The sequence below is a fragment of the Egretta garzetta genome, unplaced genomic scaffold (assembly GCF_000687185.1).
Source record: "Egretta garzetta isolate BGI_Z169 unplaced genomic scaffold, ASM68718v1 scaffold454, whole genome shotgun sequence".
Lineage (NCBI taxonomy): Eukaryota > Metazoa > Chordata > Aves > Pelecaniformes > Ardeidae > Egretta > Egretta garzetta.
This window is the reverse complement of record NW_009259429.1, coordinates 73,795-92,920: the sequence shown is the minus strand read 5'-3', so window position 1 is coordinate 92,920 and position 19,126 is coordinate 73,795. Positions and strand designations below refer to the sequence as shown.

The window sequence follows — 19,126 nt, the reverse complement described above, 5'->3', positions numbered from 1 at the left end:
ATGAAATAAATCTGGCAAAGTTGCCTTTATGGTTTGTCTGTCAGTAATTGCTAGATTCCCACTTAGTTCTTGAATCCAGACTAAGAGCTAAACACCTTGATAATCTGTGCTGCACCATCATCTCACAAAATAGCTGTTTAAGGTACCTGCGAGGCATCTGTCACATTCAGAGAAAGCTCTTCTGTCCCATTAAGAAGGTATCAATGTACCATTGTGAAAACCTCACACGTGAGCAGTTCTGAGGTCCTCTTCCAGTTCAGGGTGACTTCTGAATTTTGGGGATGGGGAATTTAGGCTGAAGATTCCTGAAAAAGCCCTGTGTTTGCAAAAGGTTGTAAAGGCTATAGACAGTGAGGCAGTGATTTAATAATAATAAGTGGAGCAGCTTGATACTCAGTTCACTGGTAATGATGATCCTTTTACAGCCTGGGTTGCTGTGGAGAGCCTGTATGATTTAGTTGTGTGATAAAAGCTTGAACTTTGTCCTGGTGGGGTTCCACCCAAAGTCAAACTTTGACTCCAGTGCGGCTGGAAATCCCACTGCATTGCAGTCTGAGAGTAAACAGGCCCTCAGGAGCGGCGCTGATATTTATTTTCAGGTCACACACTACAGCTTGGTAAACTGCTAGTTGTACTTTTTTAATTTAAAAAAATATATACATTTTTGCATCCTGCTTACCAGAGCAAAGTAGCTGGATCAAGGAGGTCTAGTACTGTTACATGATTAATGGTGACATTTTTCAGCCTAGAAGTTGCAGCCTGACCTGTTTCATTAAATGATGATACATTGCTCTTTACGTTGAAAGAAAAAAGTAGACACCGGTTACTTTGAGGTTGGGTTTTTTCCCAGAAGAACTTGCAGACAATGTCCTCAAAGTTTCTTGAAAACCTCAGAAATGTTCACCTCAACCTTAGTCCATCTCCCTCAAATCATGACAAGATTATAAAAGGCGTTTTGCTTGGTTGCTGTAATCAGAGTTAGATCCAATGATCAGATTCAAATACTGTGAAGCTATAATGGAACAAGTTGGAAGAAAAAGTTCATTTTCTGTTTCATAGCATGTGATAAATCACAAAAATACACAGTTTCATAGTTTTATATAGATTTATTTAGTTTTATAGAGATTTGCTGTGTCTGTTAACTTCAGTGTTTATTCTTTGCTCATTCCTCTTAGATTTCACCATTTTAAAACTTTAACCAGTATTGGGAACTTTGCTATTTTTTATTGATTTTTTTTTTTTTTTCCTCAGTGCAATAAATCCTGTGACTGTTGATTCAGGATTGACAGCAACAGCATTGATGCAGAAGTAGATAGACCCATCTACAAACAAATAGCTGGGGAAGAAAAATTTCTTTTCTATTTTAGAATCATAGAATCATTTAGGTTGGAAAAGACCTTTAACATCATTAAGCCCAACTGTTAACCTAACACTGCCATTAAATTTTTTTTGGCCATTGTTTTCTACACTGAAGTCTCGGGAACCTTGTGCATGTATGTTGTAAGAATTATTGAGGAATAAGGATGAGGGGGAGATACTGTTTACAGGCCCAGTTGCAGTTGCAATGCTCCCCAAACAGAATGAAAATGTAAAATGCCTTAAGGCAGCCTTCCCTGCCTCTGCACGAGGGCTGGTGGCTGGGTGAGTTTTCAGCTTTAAGTCTGTCTCTTGCTCGCAGACCAGCGTCTGGGGTTGCCATTGAAAACGTGTGAAAAAGCAGGTAACTGAGTTCCTGTCGAAGCTGACATCTCATTTTCCGTACTCGGATGGTGTTGTAAGACTGTGAAAGTGTGAGGTTGTCTAGGTGAGAGAGACCACTGGGTCAAAACTAATTAACTAAACTCAAACATGAGCCTCTCAGCTTGCTTTGTTCAGTCCACTGCAGTTACTTCACCCTCGTAGATCACATCCAGTGGCCCTCTTGGTTCCTCCTCACTTTTAGAAAACAACTCAATTAAATGTGTTGCTTTTTCACATTCGCATTCTCTTGATTATAATAGATCAAAGTAAAATATGTGGAGTAAATGGCCTGTTTGATCAAACATCATCTTTTGTTGCCTGCTTTAGCGAAGAACTTTCCAAATGCTGCTTCGCTGAGCCCCTGCCTGAGCTGAGGTCTGCATGACCTGTTCTCTGCTGGCTCTGCTGAAGCAGCAAGCTGGCCAAACCAGTGCTGCTTTAAATTACACAATACTTGCTCTGCCTCAAGGTGTAATCTTTAACAGAAGTCTAACATGTTTTGCCTCACTGGCATTTTTTTCTTCTGATCTTTCTCTTAAACCCAGTTAAATAAGGTGGTAAGTCTGGTGTTCCTTTTTGTGTAGCTTGAGAGGAGGGGAAAAATCAAAATTAGCAGGTACTAAGGAGATGAAACCACATAGCTCTGCCTAATCATAGCTCTCCTATTGCCCAAAGGGTCTTGACAACGCTCTTAACTTTGCGGAGGAAAGTTGGAAAAGCAAGAATGAAGAAATCTCTGCTTGTTTTCCCCGCGTATATGCAGAGTCCAAGGTGCTTTTGACACTCTCTTTACTTTTCCTAAATGCTGCTCTTCCTTGGATTTAAAACAAATAAGTTGCAAGCTATTTTTTAGGGAAGTTATGCTACCTGTTAGGCAGATATGTACAACTTTGTGAAGACTGCAGGATGAAGAATAGTTTCAACACTTCCATGAAATAAACAGTGTCATTATACTATAAAAAGTTTGGCTAAGAACTGTCAACCTTTTAACAAACACAGCTTCTTGTTTAAAGATTAAGGTTTTTTTATTATTTGCCATTCCACTTTATAACACAGTGAATGTGCTTATTTCATTGTTTTTTATTATTTGCCATTCCACTTTATAACACAGAAGACACTGAATGTGCTTATTTCATTGATTTAATATCCAGCTATTAATGAGGTACCATATATAAAATGAAATTTGTCACGCACACTGATATTTCTTAAAACATACCCTTTTTCAGGAGAATTTCTCGGAAAAAATACTTCATTTTAATTTCAACTTTTCAATATTATTTCCAGTGGAAACTGTCTGTCCTGGACTTCCAATTTCAAGATACAACCATTGGAAAAGAATGGAATTTGCATTTCAGAGTTACAGGAAAAAAGGCTGTGTTTTAGAGTAAGTCAGTCAATGTTTTGTATTATTTCCCTCATTCTTCACATTTAGAGCAGATACTGTAGTGGTGATGCTAATTTTACTTTCACTGTTTTCAGGTGCCATAATTTCTTTACGTAAGAGTAATTTGTTTTTTTTATGCTTTTCTGTTGGGTTGTGAACTAATTTGTATACATTTCCTTCTTTAGCCCTCACAGTGATATCTTCTGTGTAAAATCTCACCAAGCTATTAAATATTTTGCTGGGGTAATACAGGCAGCCTTTCATCTAAACCTAGGCTACCTACCCTACTGATAAGATTGGTCAAAGATGCCTGGGGAAAATTTGGCAACTCCTGTTTGTTCTGGCATTGATCCATATTGCTTAGGCTTTTTTCCACGTTTATCCTCAGCCCTTCATGTCAATCTTGCTCAACCTTCTTGCATGCCTTTCCTCATTTGTGCACACTGTTGGGCCCTCAGCTAATGAAGACGTTTGCAGCTCTTTTCTTTTTCATTGCATTTTGACTTACAGGGGTCCTGACTGCAAATTGCACTAGAAGCCCAATGATTTCAAAGGTCCAAAAAATCGAATGCTGGTCTTCAAAATCAGGGCCTCTCATCTACCCAAAGAGATTATTTTAAAAAGACTGCTGAAAGTAATTTTAAAAGGCTTTTTCAGGTAGTGGAAATGTGTTTGCAAATAGCTGATAGCATTCTGAGTGCTGCTTCACTCCTTACTTCTCCGACAGAGTTTTCGGGAATCGCTTCTTCTACTCCCATGATTCAGGCATTGTACTTTGTGCTGTTAACCTCCAAACATAATTGCACGTTTTCCAGGGCAGAAAATAGTTCAGTAACAACTCTCTTATGTATTCTGGCTGACTATACTGGGTTAAAGGTTTTTAAGTAAAAGTGAGTGCTGAGTATGGCACATGTAATTCAGACAATCATTGCACAAACAATACAAAGTCCACTCATTATCTATCCAGAGGCTTTCTTATATCTTTTTACCAGGCAAGAGCTCTATTTATTAAACTCATTGCTTTCATTATTGTAAGAAAGTGGTCTTAACTGCCAATACTCAAAATAATTTTTTTTTTTGTTCCCAAAGTCTCCTTTCCAAAAGTTAGTCTTTTCTTTCAGGGCCTGATTATGTACACATGACGGTATTCACTTCAGGCAAAGAACACACTCTCTTACTAATTAACGGAGAGATATTGCCCCCTCTCAAGGTAATTCAAAGTACCTGGATCAGCCTCTTTCTCTGACTCACCTTCTGACTGCCAGAGCCAAAATCTGAGTCCACTCGGGTAGTTCAGTTTACTCTTGAACTCTCAAAACTGCCTTAAAAATCTTGATCTTAATAAGCTTTGGCACACAAAAGTCTGTGGCTCACCTAAAACCTTGCGTCTGGATCCTGTACTGTTGTTCCCTTACAGTATACAGCCAGTGCTTAAGTCCAAAAGGCTGGCACTCTACCTCGTGCGATGCTGATTTAAAAAGTAGCCAGGATGCAGCCTGGAGCAAGAGAGGCTTTGCATCATCATGAGTTTACATGGCCGTCATTCCTGCAAGCCAAACTTGCATAAGCAATGATCCAACTCTACTCTTTTCCCTGCTTTCTCATCCCACATTCCTCACCTTATTTTATTTGTAATCTAAACTCTCAGGTTCATTTCCAGAGCTGTAAACCTCACCGGGGAGCAAGTAAGCTTACTGCCACTCAAAACGTCCTAGGATGGTTAGAAACGTGGTGTGACTTTCTGTAACTATATAGCATGAATGAGCTCCAAAAGCTGTAATATAAAACCTCCCTATGTATCAAGGCATAGGAAGAAAGAAGAAAAAAAAAAAAAGGCATTTTAGTTCATTTAGTCAAAAAATCCTCAAATCTACTTGAATGGACTAGGGTTAGGTTTAATGTTAGAACTGTTAGGGTTAGGTTTAGGGCTAGGGCCTACTAAGGTTAGGGTAAGGGCTGTTTGGGTAAGGGCCTATTAGTGTCAGGGTTAGGCTTTGTCCCAGTGAGTACAACTCGCTCACAGACTGAGGGCGCAATGAAGAAATAAACCAGTTCCCTATCGTGAAGTTCATTGCACGTTCTTCAACTGCAGAAATTCTGAACTTGGTTCTACTGATTATAGCAGCAATCTAGTGATTATAATGGGTTTCTGATTTCTATGCGGAGCCAAGTAATGGCTCAACTTTGTTTTGAGTTTGCAAAGCCTCAGAACTGAGGCTGTCAGGCTTGCACAGTCTGATCTTTTACTGGCCTGTCTGCAACTTTGTTTTATTTGTTTTAGCTGCAACAGTAACTTTTCTATTTGATCAAATGTCTATGGCTAAATTATTTTATTTTTGTTTTATTTTTCTACAGCATGATCGCAGTCTTTAAGCAGTTACTTGATATAGAATGAGACATAGCTGTCTGTCACCATAATGAAATACAGATCTGCTATAACAGTAGCAGCTTTGAGAAGTGAAGGCAAAGGGTGTGGCATGAAGGAGTACAGGCATGAAGTGTTTAAGGGTACTTTGGGCCACAGACTTGACAATGGAGACCTCATGGTTATAAACAGCTCAGCCAGACCAGCACAGGGAGCATACATGTAGCTCAGCCCAACACAAAGTACAAAAACCAAATAATGAATAAAAAACTTTGAAGAGAGCAGCGGGCTTGAGCTGGTTTCAACCCATGTATTTCTTCCTGACAACTGGGGATGCCCAGTATTGTGAGAACGAGGATATTCAAGAGAACAGTAATGGGAAATGTATTTATATTGTTGTTCAACTGCATATTGCAGTTGCTGTACTCTAAATGCGATATGTAGTTTATTATAATTTATTATGATTTAAGCGCATTGCTGGAACACCATACTTCAAAATCCTGTACAATTCTAAATGACTTCAAATAAGCAAACATTGTATTAAGCATTAAACTCTCCACATAAGGAGTACTTAAAAAAAAAACAAACTAAAAAAAAAACAAAAAACCACCAAACCAAAACTGGTCAGAGGACTCTGACATGAAGTGAAGTGTGTGCAGCTGCACCAGTCCATAATTGGACTTGAACACATATTCAGGCTCAGAAATGCTCTTGGCCATATTTACTCAGACACAGCTAGCAAAGAGTTTCTCCTGTGCTAACCAGTCACGTCCTGCTTGCCCTATCCACTTTTGATGTATCTGAACCAAAACACCAGGAAAGACCAGAAGTAAAATGTGGGTAACTTCATAACTATTGGAATCATATCCTTCAGTTCTTATCCATTTTCTTCTGCCAGAGAGTCCCTTGTGGTCCCTGCTCCTCATCTTGCTGGGAATGCAAAGACGTGGCAGGCTGTGAATGGTACTGTGAAGCTTTGTCATCTTATTTATGTAGGTAGGCATCAAGCCAGAGCTCTCCTGAATTCTTCAGAGAGCTGAAAAAGAGAGAGAGCACAAGAGGCCACATTGTGCAGGGTTGCTTAGGGGAGTGTTGGTGGGGACAAGGGAAATGAGCTTTTCTGTATGTTGATTTGTAAGAGAAGAACAAGCCAACTCTTGTTCTTAGGCCTCCAGTCTCTCCTACATCCTTCTGCAATGTTTTGCCAGTGTTACTTACTGCACAATGTCTGCAAAAGCCGTGAGCAACGGCTTACATTGGTACTCAATGCCGTGTTTGGCACACAAGGACTTCACCAGAGGAGCCACCTTCCAGTAGTTGTGTCTTGGCATTGTGGGGAATAGGCTGTGAACAGGAGACAGACAAATTCTCTTCCAGTGCTCCATAAGAAACACTGCTTTTCACATATCCACATGCATTATTATTATTTCCCAGGAGCCACACAGCTCACACTGAGCAGGGTCTTTAGCTACTGCTCCTGGGTCTTCTTTCCCCTTGGTGTGCTTTTAGCACAAGTAACTCTTAAGACTTTCCTGCTTTACCCCTCCATTATTTTCCACAGTTGTCTCTAGCATCTCTGAAGTTGCATTTCTCCAAATTAAATGCTGCTATAAACTGAAAGAATCTACTTTCCTCCTGTTCCTTCTCCAGAATTAACCATCTGCATAGCACAGAAAAGGAGATGAGCCCATCCTTCAGCTGTGTATCTCAGTCTCTAGCATAACAGTGTAAGTAGTCAGCATAGGTAGGCTTAAACTACCATGTCAGACCATAAACGGGGTGCCTTAGCATGTACATTTTCACTAAAACATATGAGCTACTACTTTGGATAGATCCTGTTGCTGTCTGTATGGTTTCATAGATCCTGCCCACGTTCAATTTTTACTAGTCATTCTCACCTTCCTGAGGGTCCAGTGAAGCTTTTGAATTACATTATGATTTTCTTTAAGGTTTTCAGTTTTTTTAAAGACAAACTCATTGGTGCCCCACACCTATTTGTAGAATTCAGAGCACAGAAGAATAGGGAAAAGAAAAAAAAGAAAGAGAAGAAAAAAAGGGAAGAAAATTCTCACAGGGTGTGTACTCACTGATGTTCAATCTGGAAGTTCAGATGCCCAGTAAACCAGTCATTGAACAGAGACTGCTCAACGTTGCATGTTGCCTGGAGCTAGAGGGAGGGGAAAAGAAAGCAAAGTCAGTACAGATTGGTGACTGAAGCCTTTCTCATTTGTCTAAAGAGCACAGAATGCTGTGCTACTCTGTTCTATTGTTTTCTTTTAACCTAAGCTGAGCTACCTCAAGCCAGGGATCATAATCCTCCTTCAGCTTTGTGGACCAGCAGAGGTACGTAGACTGGCTAACATGGACCATGGTAAAACTAGGAGTTGGCTCTGTGCTCCTGTGAATGCATGTGAACAGTCAAAAGTTCCTCCTGGGTCTTCTCAAACCTATGTCTGCAGAAAAAGCAGAGATGGCAGGGTACTTCCATGATGGTCAGTCTTTACTGCTGGACTCCAATAAGTCTCTCTGCAAAGAGGGGACACCACACTGGCATTCTACTAGTGCAAAGTTGCTCAGCAAGAGCGGGACACAAATTTCCACCTCTGCATAAGTGGAAAAGGTCCAAGATGGAGTGATGCAACAAGCAGGGAGGTGGGTATGTTTAAGAACTAGACCTGGGACCTAGCTTAGATTTTAGATTGCCCATGAAGGTGTCATTGGTGTCCTCCTTTACTCTTACTGCAACTGAATCCCATTATCCTATTAACTTTCACTTCCCGGTTACCAAAAGGTTTTCACCATTAATGCAACAGAGGACTTGCTTGTCTTATGGTTGGAATTTGTACCTGTATGGCCACAATTCTTAAGAATGGAAAATATTTTACCTGAGTAGACACCCAGTCCAAATTGTTGTCATAGTAAATATCCATAGGGATATGGTTCATCTGTGAAACCCAGACAAACCAGCTGCTCTCCAGCATCCTGTGCAATCAGACAAGAGGCCAGAATTCAGTAACAGGTAAGCATGTCAATGACGAGCCGTTGAAATAACAGCATAGCCAGACTTACAAACACGTGGCTGAACACCAGCCTTGCTAACCCAGCACCTGGAAGAACTTCCAAAACCTGGAAGTTTCATACTTTCATAAGAAACTCATTATTATTTAATATGTTTTGTTACAAAACCGATGTAGCCTGTTATTAATCTCGTTTTGTTTGTAGCTGAGGACCAAAATGATGAGAATCAGTAAAATGATCCAAGTGGAGAGTGTACTGCCCATTCAAGCCAATGCTGCTGGATAACATTTGCAAGCCCAGGCTAAGCTGTTTCTGTTAAATGTTCTCTTTCTCCAACCAGTAGCAGACCCAACGCCCAAAGCATGGAATGGTATTTAAGGTAAGTATTTCTCAATTTGGTCAGGACCCAGTAAAGTCTTTTTTGCTGCCAGAGCCAGTGAGGCAATGTAAAGCTTGAACTAGCAATTAAGCAGAAGAGTCTTAGTTTATTTTTATGGAATTAAAAAACTAAGCAGAAAACGAGATGGTCAAGGAGAACATGGAAAGATAAGCAAAAACAGAGAAAGGCAAGCAGGCACAGGTGGAAAGACTATGTAGAAGAAAGCTGAAGAACCTTCTAAAGATATATCACCTGAATATAAAATAATATGCAAGGAGACTCTTTATTTCCAATAATGATCCATAAGTAAAAAAAAATCTGATATAGAAGGTTAGCATCCAGGCCAAGTCCTACCAAAACCAGAGACAAGAAGAAAAGCAAATCATTATAAATTACATTTGCTTAAATCTTTTTCTAAGCTTCATGTCATGTACAAGAGAACAATCTGCATTCAGCTTCTGTAGGTTTTTGCTAAATTGAATCATCTGGAGCAATCCAACTTAACAGAAGCTAATAACACTTTCTTTTCATGGCTCGCTATAATAGAGATGAATCTGAGCATTCAGGCCTGTAAGTAGATTAATATATTAGCATATGTCTATGCGTTCAGAAACATGAGCTGAAGAGTTGTATTGAATCATTGCCCAGGACTCCACAGTGAACTAAGTGCTAGACCAGCAATCTTAGTTTTGGCTGGAAGTTGTTCTGTCCTCCTGTGTGCATAACACACACAAGAGAAGGAAGAATGAAGCACAAATTCTGGCTGCCTGGCATAGAAAGTAATACCAAGTATATGCATACTGCCAACAAATCAAGGACAACAGTTCCTATAAATCCACATCCTTCCATTCCTGACCACTACAGACCTTCCAATTTGCTTCCCAAACCAAAGGAAACAGTAACCTTCGTGGTTCTGCAAATGAGGCAAAACAGTACAAGCCAAAGAGCCTATCGCTTTTTTCCAGGCCTTTGTCATCGAGCTGGGGAATGTAATGGGTTTAGCAGAAAGTACACGGAGCCGCTGAAAACACTGCACCAAACTGGCTGTCGTATTAGACTTAGCTGAATGGCATACAGTGTCGCACAGCAAGGGCTGAGCTCTGGACACAAGCTGGCTCTGTGTTCAGAAGAAAGGTTGAAGGCCCACAGCTGACCCCTTCTTGGTTGCACAAGTAGCAATACTTACCACCCAATACCTTTTTGTGTATGCAATATAAAATGTGTGGCAGTGGAAGTAGGTGGGAAACAGGAGCGGAGGAAGAGCTGTAAGGGAGAATTCATCATCACTGGTAATGTCATGGACTAACTGACAGATAATCAAACTGGAAGCAAAGGATCCCTGAACAGCTACTCAATATGGAGTTTTAGGGCTGCAGAATTTTCTGGATCATATCAGTACGCATCAATGCGGACAAGCAGTAAGCAACCTGGGAGTCTGCTGACCTCAAGAGGTAAAACAAAGGTAAGACAAGTAGTTCTGAAGCTTGATTGAGGACAGTTCAGCGTAACAGCTACTGCTTATGGCACCTGGCAACACAGGTAGCATTGCCTTCCGCTTCCTCATGGAGAGCTATGGCCACAGCTTCTTTTAGAAAAGAGTGGAAACAAGAAGGGATGGGGAGAATCCTGAAAAATAAGGAGGACAAGACCCCAGAAACCTAATAATCTTTTTGAGCACCATGGTAACCACTTTACAAGAAAGCAACTGATACTTATACTGGTTAGGATGCTATGGGGGACTCTGAAGATGCCCCTGCTTGTTGCAGGGGGGGTGGACTAGATGATCTTTGGAGGTCCCTTCCAAGCCAAACTAATCTATGATTCTATGATTAGTGCCTCTAATAATTTCCAGGTCTGTCTAGTAATCTGATCATGCTTACAAACCCAAGATCTCATTTTAGACTTCTAATTGAAGAACAGCCACAGAGTAGTATTTTGAGAAGTGGCTTCCACAGCCCCAAAGCTTACCTGGCTCCCCAGTCAGTTGTCCAAAGCAGGGGAACAACAGGAGTACATATGAAATCCCTTGCCTACCAGGGATTTTGGGTTGCAAGAACACACAAACTCAACCTTCCAAGTGGACATCTCACTTGTACTTGTGGTATGACACTAACTCAGAGCCACTGTGGAGGACAAGGAAGATCTGGGATAGGATCACCTTCCTTAACTAGGCGTCCCGGAGCTGCATATCTGAGATACACACACCCCTGAACTAACCCTGCTAGTTTTGTCTAGCCACATGAGAGAACAGCTGCTGCTGGCGGGCAGCTCCTACCATCTTCAGAGGTGGAGGGGAAAAAATAGGCCAAATGATTCATGCCTTGAAAGTGCCCATTTATTCTGGGTTTTAGGGTTCAAATTCATACTTTTCAGGCAAGCATCCTAAGCAGCAGCCTTCAGACTATTCTGGAGAGATGCAAGACGCGGTGTCGTCTTGTCCTGTGTTGAAGTTGTGCTGCTTTTCAAAAGGAATAAAGCTTCACTAATGTGGGAAGAAGAGGGCAGGAGTGAGCCTAGAGATCAGGGCACTTACAGTGGAGAAATCCCAAATTTTTCCCCTGCTCTGTTTAGGCACTTAATTAGCTCACATAAACAGTCCCTGGAGCCCTCATCTCACTCTCCCAAGTAACTTCCTTCATTAGTGAGTTGAGTCTTTCTCCTTTTCTCTGTCCAAATAGATATAGGCTTATTTTTGTAAAGCAGTACAGTTTTAAGATGACCTGGGATAAGCATACCCATCTACTTGTTCTACCCTGCAACAAACTTAAGCTGTTTGGTTAGAAATTCTCAAACCAAATGAATGTGTTTCAAGTCAAGAAGGGCACAGAAACCAGATTGTACGATAAGCAGAAACATAGGATCATATGATAATTCAGGCTGGAAAGGACCTCAGGATCTCAGAGCAGCATCAGCTATGAGGTCAGACCAGGTTACTCAGGGTTTTATCCAGTCAGGTCTTCAACTCCACCAAAAATTAGGTGCAAACTGATCATTACGTTCTTTGACGCAGGTACCTGAGTTCTGCTCAACTCCTACAGGTCAAAAGTAAGATCTACAAACCCCATCAGTACCCCTCATGGTATTGCAGGAGAACAGAGATACTCACTGATGAAGAAGTATTTGTGTTGGTGATTGTAAGGCATGTATTTTTTCTTTTTGATCCCAAGCTGTGAAAAGAAACAGCCAAAAGAATTACTGAGTGGACACCTAGCAATCTGCACAGGTAACTTTCTGGTTTCCATTCCTTCTTCCCCAGAGGCACCCTTCTTGCATGCTTCCCAAACCCCTCATTCCTACAGTCTCCCTCTTGTGTACCTGTCCTATTGGTTTACATACATAACATGCCCTTTCCAGAAATCCTCGTTCCGTTAATGTAAGGCTTTAATGTCTTACGGCTTTGTAAAGTCCTTCAGAGATAAACTGTTAAGCAAGCACAAGATTTTTCTCCAGTAGGGGAAACTAAGTTAAATAAGTGATTCTGAAAAGTAATTCTAGGTATACTTATGACAAGGCAAAAGAGAGGTAACAGCCCATAAGAAAAACTTTCACTGGTCTATGGTAGAAAGGAAACTGCTATCACACACATGACCATTATCTGCATTGGAATAGAATGATGTAGTAAAATTATACCAGAATATTTAATCCATTAAAAGGTGGTATGATCTGTAAGTTATGATAAAAGTAATTTTGAGGGTAGATAGAGGTGAATTTTGACTGGTGAATTTCCTTGGGTTTGTGTTCTTACCACGTTCATAATTCTTTTGGTAAAAAAATAGATATTTCAAGGCTAAGTTCTATTATCAGTCAAAAATAGTCACATATATTTTCTCTTCCCCCCCTACTTTCTTTTCTGATTCTGTGCACTTAAATGACAGTTTCATGATGGCAAATGTCTTCCAAGGTCAAAAATATTTCACTGCTGTATCTACACTGCCAGGCTCTCAAGAACTGATGAAGTTGTATGGCAGAAGGGCTTCAGCATTGTTGCTCCTGGAAGTGGCCTAGCAGTGCAAGCCAAGGACATCCTATGTGCTCAGATGACTTCTGCCCACTAGAGGGACCTGCCAACAACCAGTTCTACAGGAGCTACAGGAACAGCCCTTGGGTATTCAGTCCTGCTGTGCTGGCTGCATTTCACAGCAAGGCTTCTGTCTTCTCCTAGAAGGCATTGACATGCCAAAGCTGCCTGCATCTCTGAGCCTCAGACATTAATATTAAAGTAATAATCCCAGACCAACTGCGGGCATGCTTTATATTAATGTTTACGAGTTATCTAATAATCATTAATTACTGAGTTGTTCTACTAGGTCATTAAGTTGCTATAACCAGTCTTTTTGCTGATGGATTTTCCACCCTATATATGATGCACGTATATTATATCTAATTTATTTACAACTACTTGTCAGCTCTTCAAGAAATTTTTAAAGGAACTTAATGTGAACTGTGACCTGCTTACAAAGGCTGATGAAAGTAGGCACAGATGAAAGCAATCTTTTTTCAGAAACTGTCATCACATCTTAGTTTTAGATCTTTATGGTACAGCGTGCTTTTTGTTGATAGGGTGTCCTTCCCAGTTCCTGGGACATGAGCACACGCACATGCACACACACACACACACTGACCTCCACAGAAAACTTCTTCCCCAAAGTAAACAAGAAAGGGTGCATATCAATATCAGGATCTTTCCGGAAGCAGTTGGGTTTGGCATGGTGCCGGGAGTGCAGAAGAGTCCACCATTTGGCTGATGCCCCCTGTTTTGGTGAAGAACAAAATCTGAAAAGTACAAGCCAGTTTCAAAGCCAGATTGTCTCCAATTCCCCTCCTTCACCCATTGCTGACCACACCATCCTCCACGGAGTCTTCAGAACACACACTTTTACATGAAAGCCATCAAATCAAAGCAGTTTTCTTAGATCAGGTACTTACAATCAAATGGCACATCACAAACTTATGCAGCAAGTGGTTCCACTTGGTCTTCCTGAATACTGAAAGATGTCCCAAATCATGTTGTAACCATGAAGCCTGGACCTGGAAGAGGAAAAAGAAAACATTGGGAAGGGAGGAAAACAGGAACTGAGACCAGGACAGTGCCACACCCTTCCTTTGCTTTGAAATGTCAAGATTTATTTCCCAGGCACTGCTCCGAAGTCACAGTTGGAAAGGAGCTATGAAATCCTGATACTCTTAAGGCTTCCCCCAGAATATATCTTGCTGAAAGACTCCCAGACTAGGCTTAGTGGGAGCTCCCCACATGCAGAATTTCTTTACATCTTCTGTAAACGCATGCCATATGGTGGTTGTCTTCTTATGACAAAGGACAACTACGCGAAGTAAGTAAACAGAGGACTACAAAACTGCAATAGTATTATGTGTATGAAAGTTGATGCAAGTCCATGTGCATGTGCCGTGGACTTAGTTGCTTACCTGGGAAATGGTCAGCACCAGCAGAGAGACAACAAAGGGCATCAAGGATGTCCCAAAGTAGAAGAGAATGAGCCAAGCGGCAGTATCCAACAGGAGGATGTGAGCGAGGTGCAGGAAGAAGAAGAGTTGATTTGGCCTCAGAAGTCCCATTTTCTCAACCGTAGCACGCAATTCTCTGAAGTCTTTCACCAGCATTTTCTGTGGGAAGCACCAGTGTTACATGTTCCCTGTTTCTAGAGCGTAGACTGCAGCCTCAGAAGTCAAGGACCACTTTAATGGAGGAAAGAAAGAGTAAAGTATCTGGCCAAATAGGCAAGAGCAGGGCTTGCACAGCAGTAAACTTAATCATTTTTCTCCTACATCTTCTCTGTGTCTTTGCCTGACAAGATGCATAAAGCATAAAACCAAGTAGCAGCCGTCACAGAGCCTAAGACTATCTTTGGTGCTTCTTCCATCATCTTCTTGGGAGGTAGCATAGGGCTCAGAGGGAAGTTGTGTCTAGTGGAAGCTGGACTGTGTGTGCATGAGCATAGCATGCCATCTTGTGGTAGGCCTTTGGCATGCAATTATTCCTCTTCTGCCACGAGTTCCAATAGATCGTTATATGCCTCCACGTTACCCTTCTCAAGGTTAACGGGGAGGGTAAAATGCCTGTATGAAAAATGGCACCGACAGCTGGCCTCAGGCTACTGGGCACTGAGGAAGGAGGACGCAACAAGAAATGAGCACAGCACAGGTGCTAGACCAACCCACCTTTGGGTTTGCCAGCTCCGCAGATGCCTCCCAAGCCTGATTCTTCTCTCCATGCAACCCAAGCCACAAAGGAGCTTGCCAGCCTACTTTCCCAATCATTTGGGGGAAATGGAGTTTGTATTGAGCAAGGCAGATGCAGGCTCTGGTGCAGGCCAGCTAAGGAATCAAGAAATAGGTAAGGAATAGCCACTATTTTGTGTATTAAGGAATGGCCTCTATTTGTGTACAGTTGCTGTGATAAGAAAAATCTGTCTTCAGGAAACTCATTCTCAACCACATATTTGTGGTTGTGTATTATTTGTGTATTATTTCTAAGCAGTAGCACAAAAAATTGTGAAGAATCTGGATCCCATTGTTCCAGGAGCTACACTGATACAGAAGAATAAGGTTTAATCTCAGAATATTTCCCTTTAATCTATCTTTGGTCTGTTTTACAAGGATAGACTTACATTTTTAGTGGGCTCAATACTGGGTTGATCTGGTGCCAGCTCCCCAATCAGCAGTGACTTCAGGTACTTGCTCACCAGCACCTTGTCAACATGGAATGCTACGAAAGCATCCTGCAAATGCATGAGAGTAAAGGAAGAGGTAAGAAAAACAAATACTATGGTACTAACCTCGATCTGCTGTGCACAGTTAAGACATTTGCTGTGGAGGAACCACAATGGCAAAGCTGGCTGGTTTACCTTTCTATCTTCTCAAGCTTTCGTTGACCTTTTTTCTTCTTTGTTTGTCCTATGCTCTTAAATGAGATCTTATTTCAGCTAGCAAATGGAAGAGGTCTGACTTCCCCTACTGCAATTACTGCAGGTATGCGAGCTCCATAATAAGAAATGGAATGAATCTCCATTGTACCCCCTAAAGCAGAGTCTAGTTCCCTTGCCTTTCTTCTTCCCCCCCTTTTCAACACCAGTATTAGTGCCTTTTCCATCTTCCTCGACATCGGGTGCCCAAAAGACCTTTTCTTATCAGTGGACCAGGATCTTCTTTGTCGTGCAATATGTCAAAAGAGAAAATTGCCCTTTCATTCTGACTGCTTAAAAGAAAAATGTGGTTCCTTTTATTCACTGGGTAGAGAACTGCCTCCCAAATTAACTCAGACAGGAAGGACCAAGGGATACTAGAGAACTTTTTATTTTTCTCTAGTACTTGGAAGCATTCAGATGGAAATGAATGCAAGGACACAATTCGCAAGCACAGGCCCGGTGTTACTGATCTGTCTTAAAGATACAAGCATGAGAAAGCAATGGTGTGGTAGCCTCTAGGCAGGGCTGGGGACAGAAATGACAGGGTGCAGAAAAGCGGAGGAGGAGACAACAGTGTTGGCAGAGCGCAAAGGGGGGAGTTGGAGCCCTAAAGCACAGCTGGGACTGAGCTGAGAATTCGGTCTGTAGGAAAGGATCTTCCCCTGAAGATTCTCCAACCATGGAAAATTGCTTTTGTACACCCATGCCTTCAACTCATTGATCTACTTGCATGCCTGCTTTTGTGCTTTCAGCTGATTCGGTTTGATCATCCTATACAGACCAGAATCAGTGCTTTACTGCAGGCCAGCCCCAGAGTTACTCTGGGCAAATGTTTATTAAGAACAGTTGTGTGACAAAAGTTGGCTAGCTAATCTCTTTGAGTAAATTGCTACAGAATTTCTGCTCTCTACTCCAAAATGACATAGGTTTGGGCAATGATGTGACTAACACTAAGGCATATATGTAGCATACAGTGGGTTTAAATACCGTGCACCTCATCGCTATCACTGATGAATCCAAAAACCAGAAGGCAGTTTCTCTGCAAATTAATCTCCTGCAAGTACTCAGTCATTTCATGACGTTGCAACACCAGATGTTGTTACAGTCTCCAAAATTCAACCAAATTCTACCAAATTCAGCCAAAAATTCCAGTCTCAAGATTGTTGCTCCTGTTTGCTAAGTCACCTCATTCCTTAACTCTGCTCTTCTGTCCTTTGTGAGAAAATACCACAACAAAAAGCAGCAATAAAAGGACTCTTCGCAGTTCTGTGCAGTATCACTCTTACTGATACAGTGGCATTAATTATACTCTTTTTTTCCATTCCTTGGGTTTCTTTTCTTACCGAGAGCCTTCCATGTTTTTCATCCTTGCCTAAGTAACAGTCTTTCAAGGCTGTATGCTCTTGGTACAATCTTCCAGTCAAACTAAGATAATTTTTTTTCATGCTATACATCCAAAAGACAAGCAACAGCAATTAAACCTATTCCAAGGTGCACAGACCTCACTGAAGTCTCACAGATTTTCTTAATAAATGCCTCTTTCACTTATTTTTGTCTCTGCCTCCCAGGTTAACTAAAGAGCCTGTTGAATTCATGCTGTCTCATGAAACTACTCTTAGAAATGAAGAGGAGTTTCTTACTTCACCCACAATGTCCTGTATGTGTTCCCACTGCAACTCTGTGTGGATATAACCAAGTTTGCTCTAAACCAGGTAATTCACACTTAATCAGGAGAGCGCAGAAGTCCATGCACGCTGATTTACCCTGCTCTGTTTGAGGCTGACTCGTGCCAGCGCGGCTTACTCTGTACTGTATTACACAAACCTATGGCAAATATTCCACCTTTTACTCTCTTCCACAGGTTTTGCTGAGGCCGAGATGCACAGCTTGTAGGCGTGCAGAGTTCAAGCAGGGCAAGATGCTCCAGTACCACAGGTATCGGTTTGCCTCAGAATAAATAGGTATTCTGAATATTGTGCCTTGCCAGAAGTGATGATGCTGTTGTTATCCAAAAGTGCTGAGCTGGAAAAGATTTCTGTATCCTTCAGCATCTCTGGAGCAAAGTAAAAACCCATCCTATTAATTTCACTTACAGCCCTTGAGCTGGAGTTTTATCATACATGCTTAAAAAGAGAGAGGGGGAAATAACCAGGCATTTTTCCACTATGGTGCACAGCTTATTTAATGTGCTTCACACCTGAGTGTGAGGACAGTTGGGCTGGTGTCTTGAAAATCTTGCGATGCTCAATGATTTGGACTTGGAACCAAACTATGTGAACCAGCTCAGATCCCAGAAACAAAATATTTGTGTTTTCCAGGTTGATCTGTTGTCTAGGGTATTCCAGCATCATAAAATGAAAGAAACCCAACAGTGCTAACTAGAGCAAATGGCTGGTAGAAAATACGGAATGCAAAGTGTAGCTAACACAGAATTTGAAATTTGAACTTAGTGGACCAAAAATTACCTTTATTTCCCTGAGCCTCAAATATCCCTTATATAAGGAAGATCAGGGAACTATTTATGTTGTGGGTTTTTTCCTTCAAAATGCACAGCAAGTAGGAAGCAATCACATTTGTCACATCTTTGTATGGATGTTAATTTACCACTGTTTTCTACCCTTCCTGCACATTCCAGAAGGCAAGAACTCCAAGGAATTTGCTGAAAGTTTTGGTGTGTGTTTTACCACAGGTTTCCACAGCATTAAAATAGCAGTCAGACAAGGAAATGCAATGCACAGAAGTCTTGTTTGCCCACACATCAACTCACCGGCAGTTGGACACTTGTTAACTGATTCTTTTGATTTTGTTCATCTGCAGGGTCAGAATATGCACATGCAATAACTCCAGCAACTTTCCTGGAAGACCACTTGGGAAAGAAAACTGCCTTTGCTTTCCCTCCAAGTTATGCTGGGCGGCATTTAGGAGGGATGCCTTTCCTAAAGGTATGTTTCTGGAAGCGGCTCCTGTTATTGCCACAGGGCCAATGTGCTGCTTGTGGCAGCTTCCCTGCCTTACCCTGGGTGTAAGCAATCACTGTGGCTCGCAGTAGCTCAAAAGCAAGATAGCAGGTAAGAGTAATCCTAAAGACTTGAGCTGGATAAATGGTTACAGTCTGATTACCCCACAGGCTAAGCCTCTTTATTTGCATGTTTCCATAGCCCGCGGCTGGAAAGCTTAGACGTAGCAGGGACGCTACGTACCTGGGACACTATGTACCCCTGACCCTACTATATACCCCCCACCCTGCTATGTACCCCCAAGCCCCACCAATTCCCACTGAAGCCGCCTCCCAAGCTCTCGCTGCATGATGCTTGCCG

General features: G+C 41.6%; 1 protein-coding gene across 1 annotated transcript in view; it reads right to left on the bottom strand.

The window, feature by feature from the left end:
- Positions 1-6,473: 6,473 nt before the first annotated feature.
- The window catches only part of LOC104124682 (acyl-CoA (8-3)-desaturase), a 12,789-nt gene continuing 136 nt past the window's right edge, over positions 6,474-19,126 (bottom strand). The window contains exons 1-13 of the mRNA XM_009637050.2: positions 19,096-19,126; positions 18,021-18,052; positions 15,513-15,667; positions 14,311-14,508; positions 13,813-13,914; positions 13,509-13,637; positions 11,993-12,053; positions 10,073-10,149; positions 9,139-9,236; positions 8,375-8,471; positions 7,577-7,656; positions 6,708-6,833; positions 6,474-6,525 (exon numbers count right to left, since the gene is read on the bottom strand). The exon at positions 19,096-19,126 is cut by the window's right edge and continues 136 nt beyond it. Coding sequence (XP_009635345.2) covers positions 6,474-6,525; positions 6,708-6,833; positions 7,577-7,656; positions 8,375-8,471; positions 9,139-9,236; positions 10,073-10,149; positions 11,993-12,053; positions 13,509-13,637; positions 13,813-13,914; positions 14,311-14,508; positions 15,513-15,667; positions 18,021-18,052; positions 19,096-19,126 — 1,238 coding nt within the window. The remainder of the gene's footprint in view (positions 6,526-6,707; positions 6,834-7,576; positions 7,657-8,374; positions 8,472-9,138; positions 9,237-10,072; positions 10,150-11,992; positions 12,054-13,508; positions 13,638-13,812; positions 13,915-14,310; positions 14,509-15,512; positions 15,668-18,020; positions 18,053-19,095) is intronic.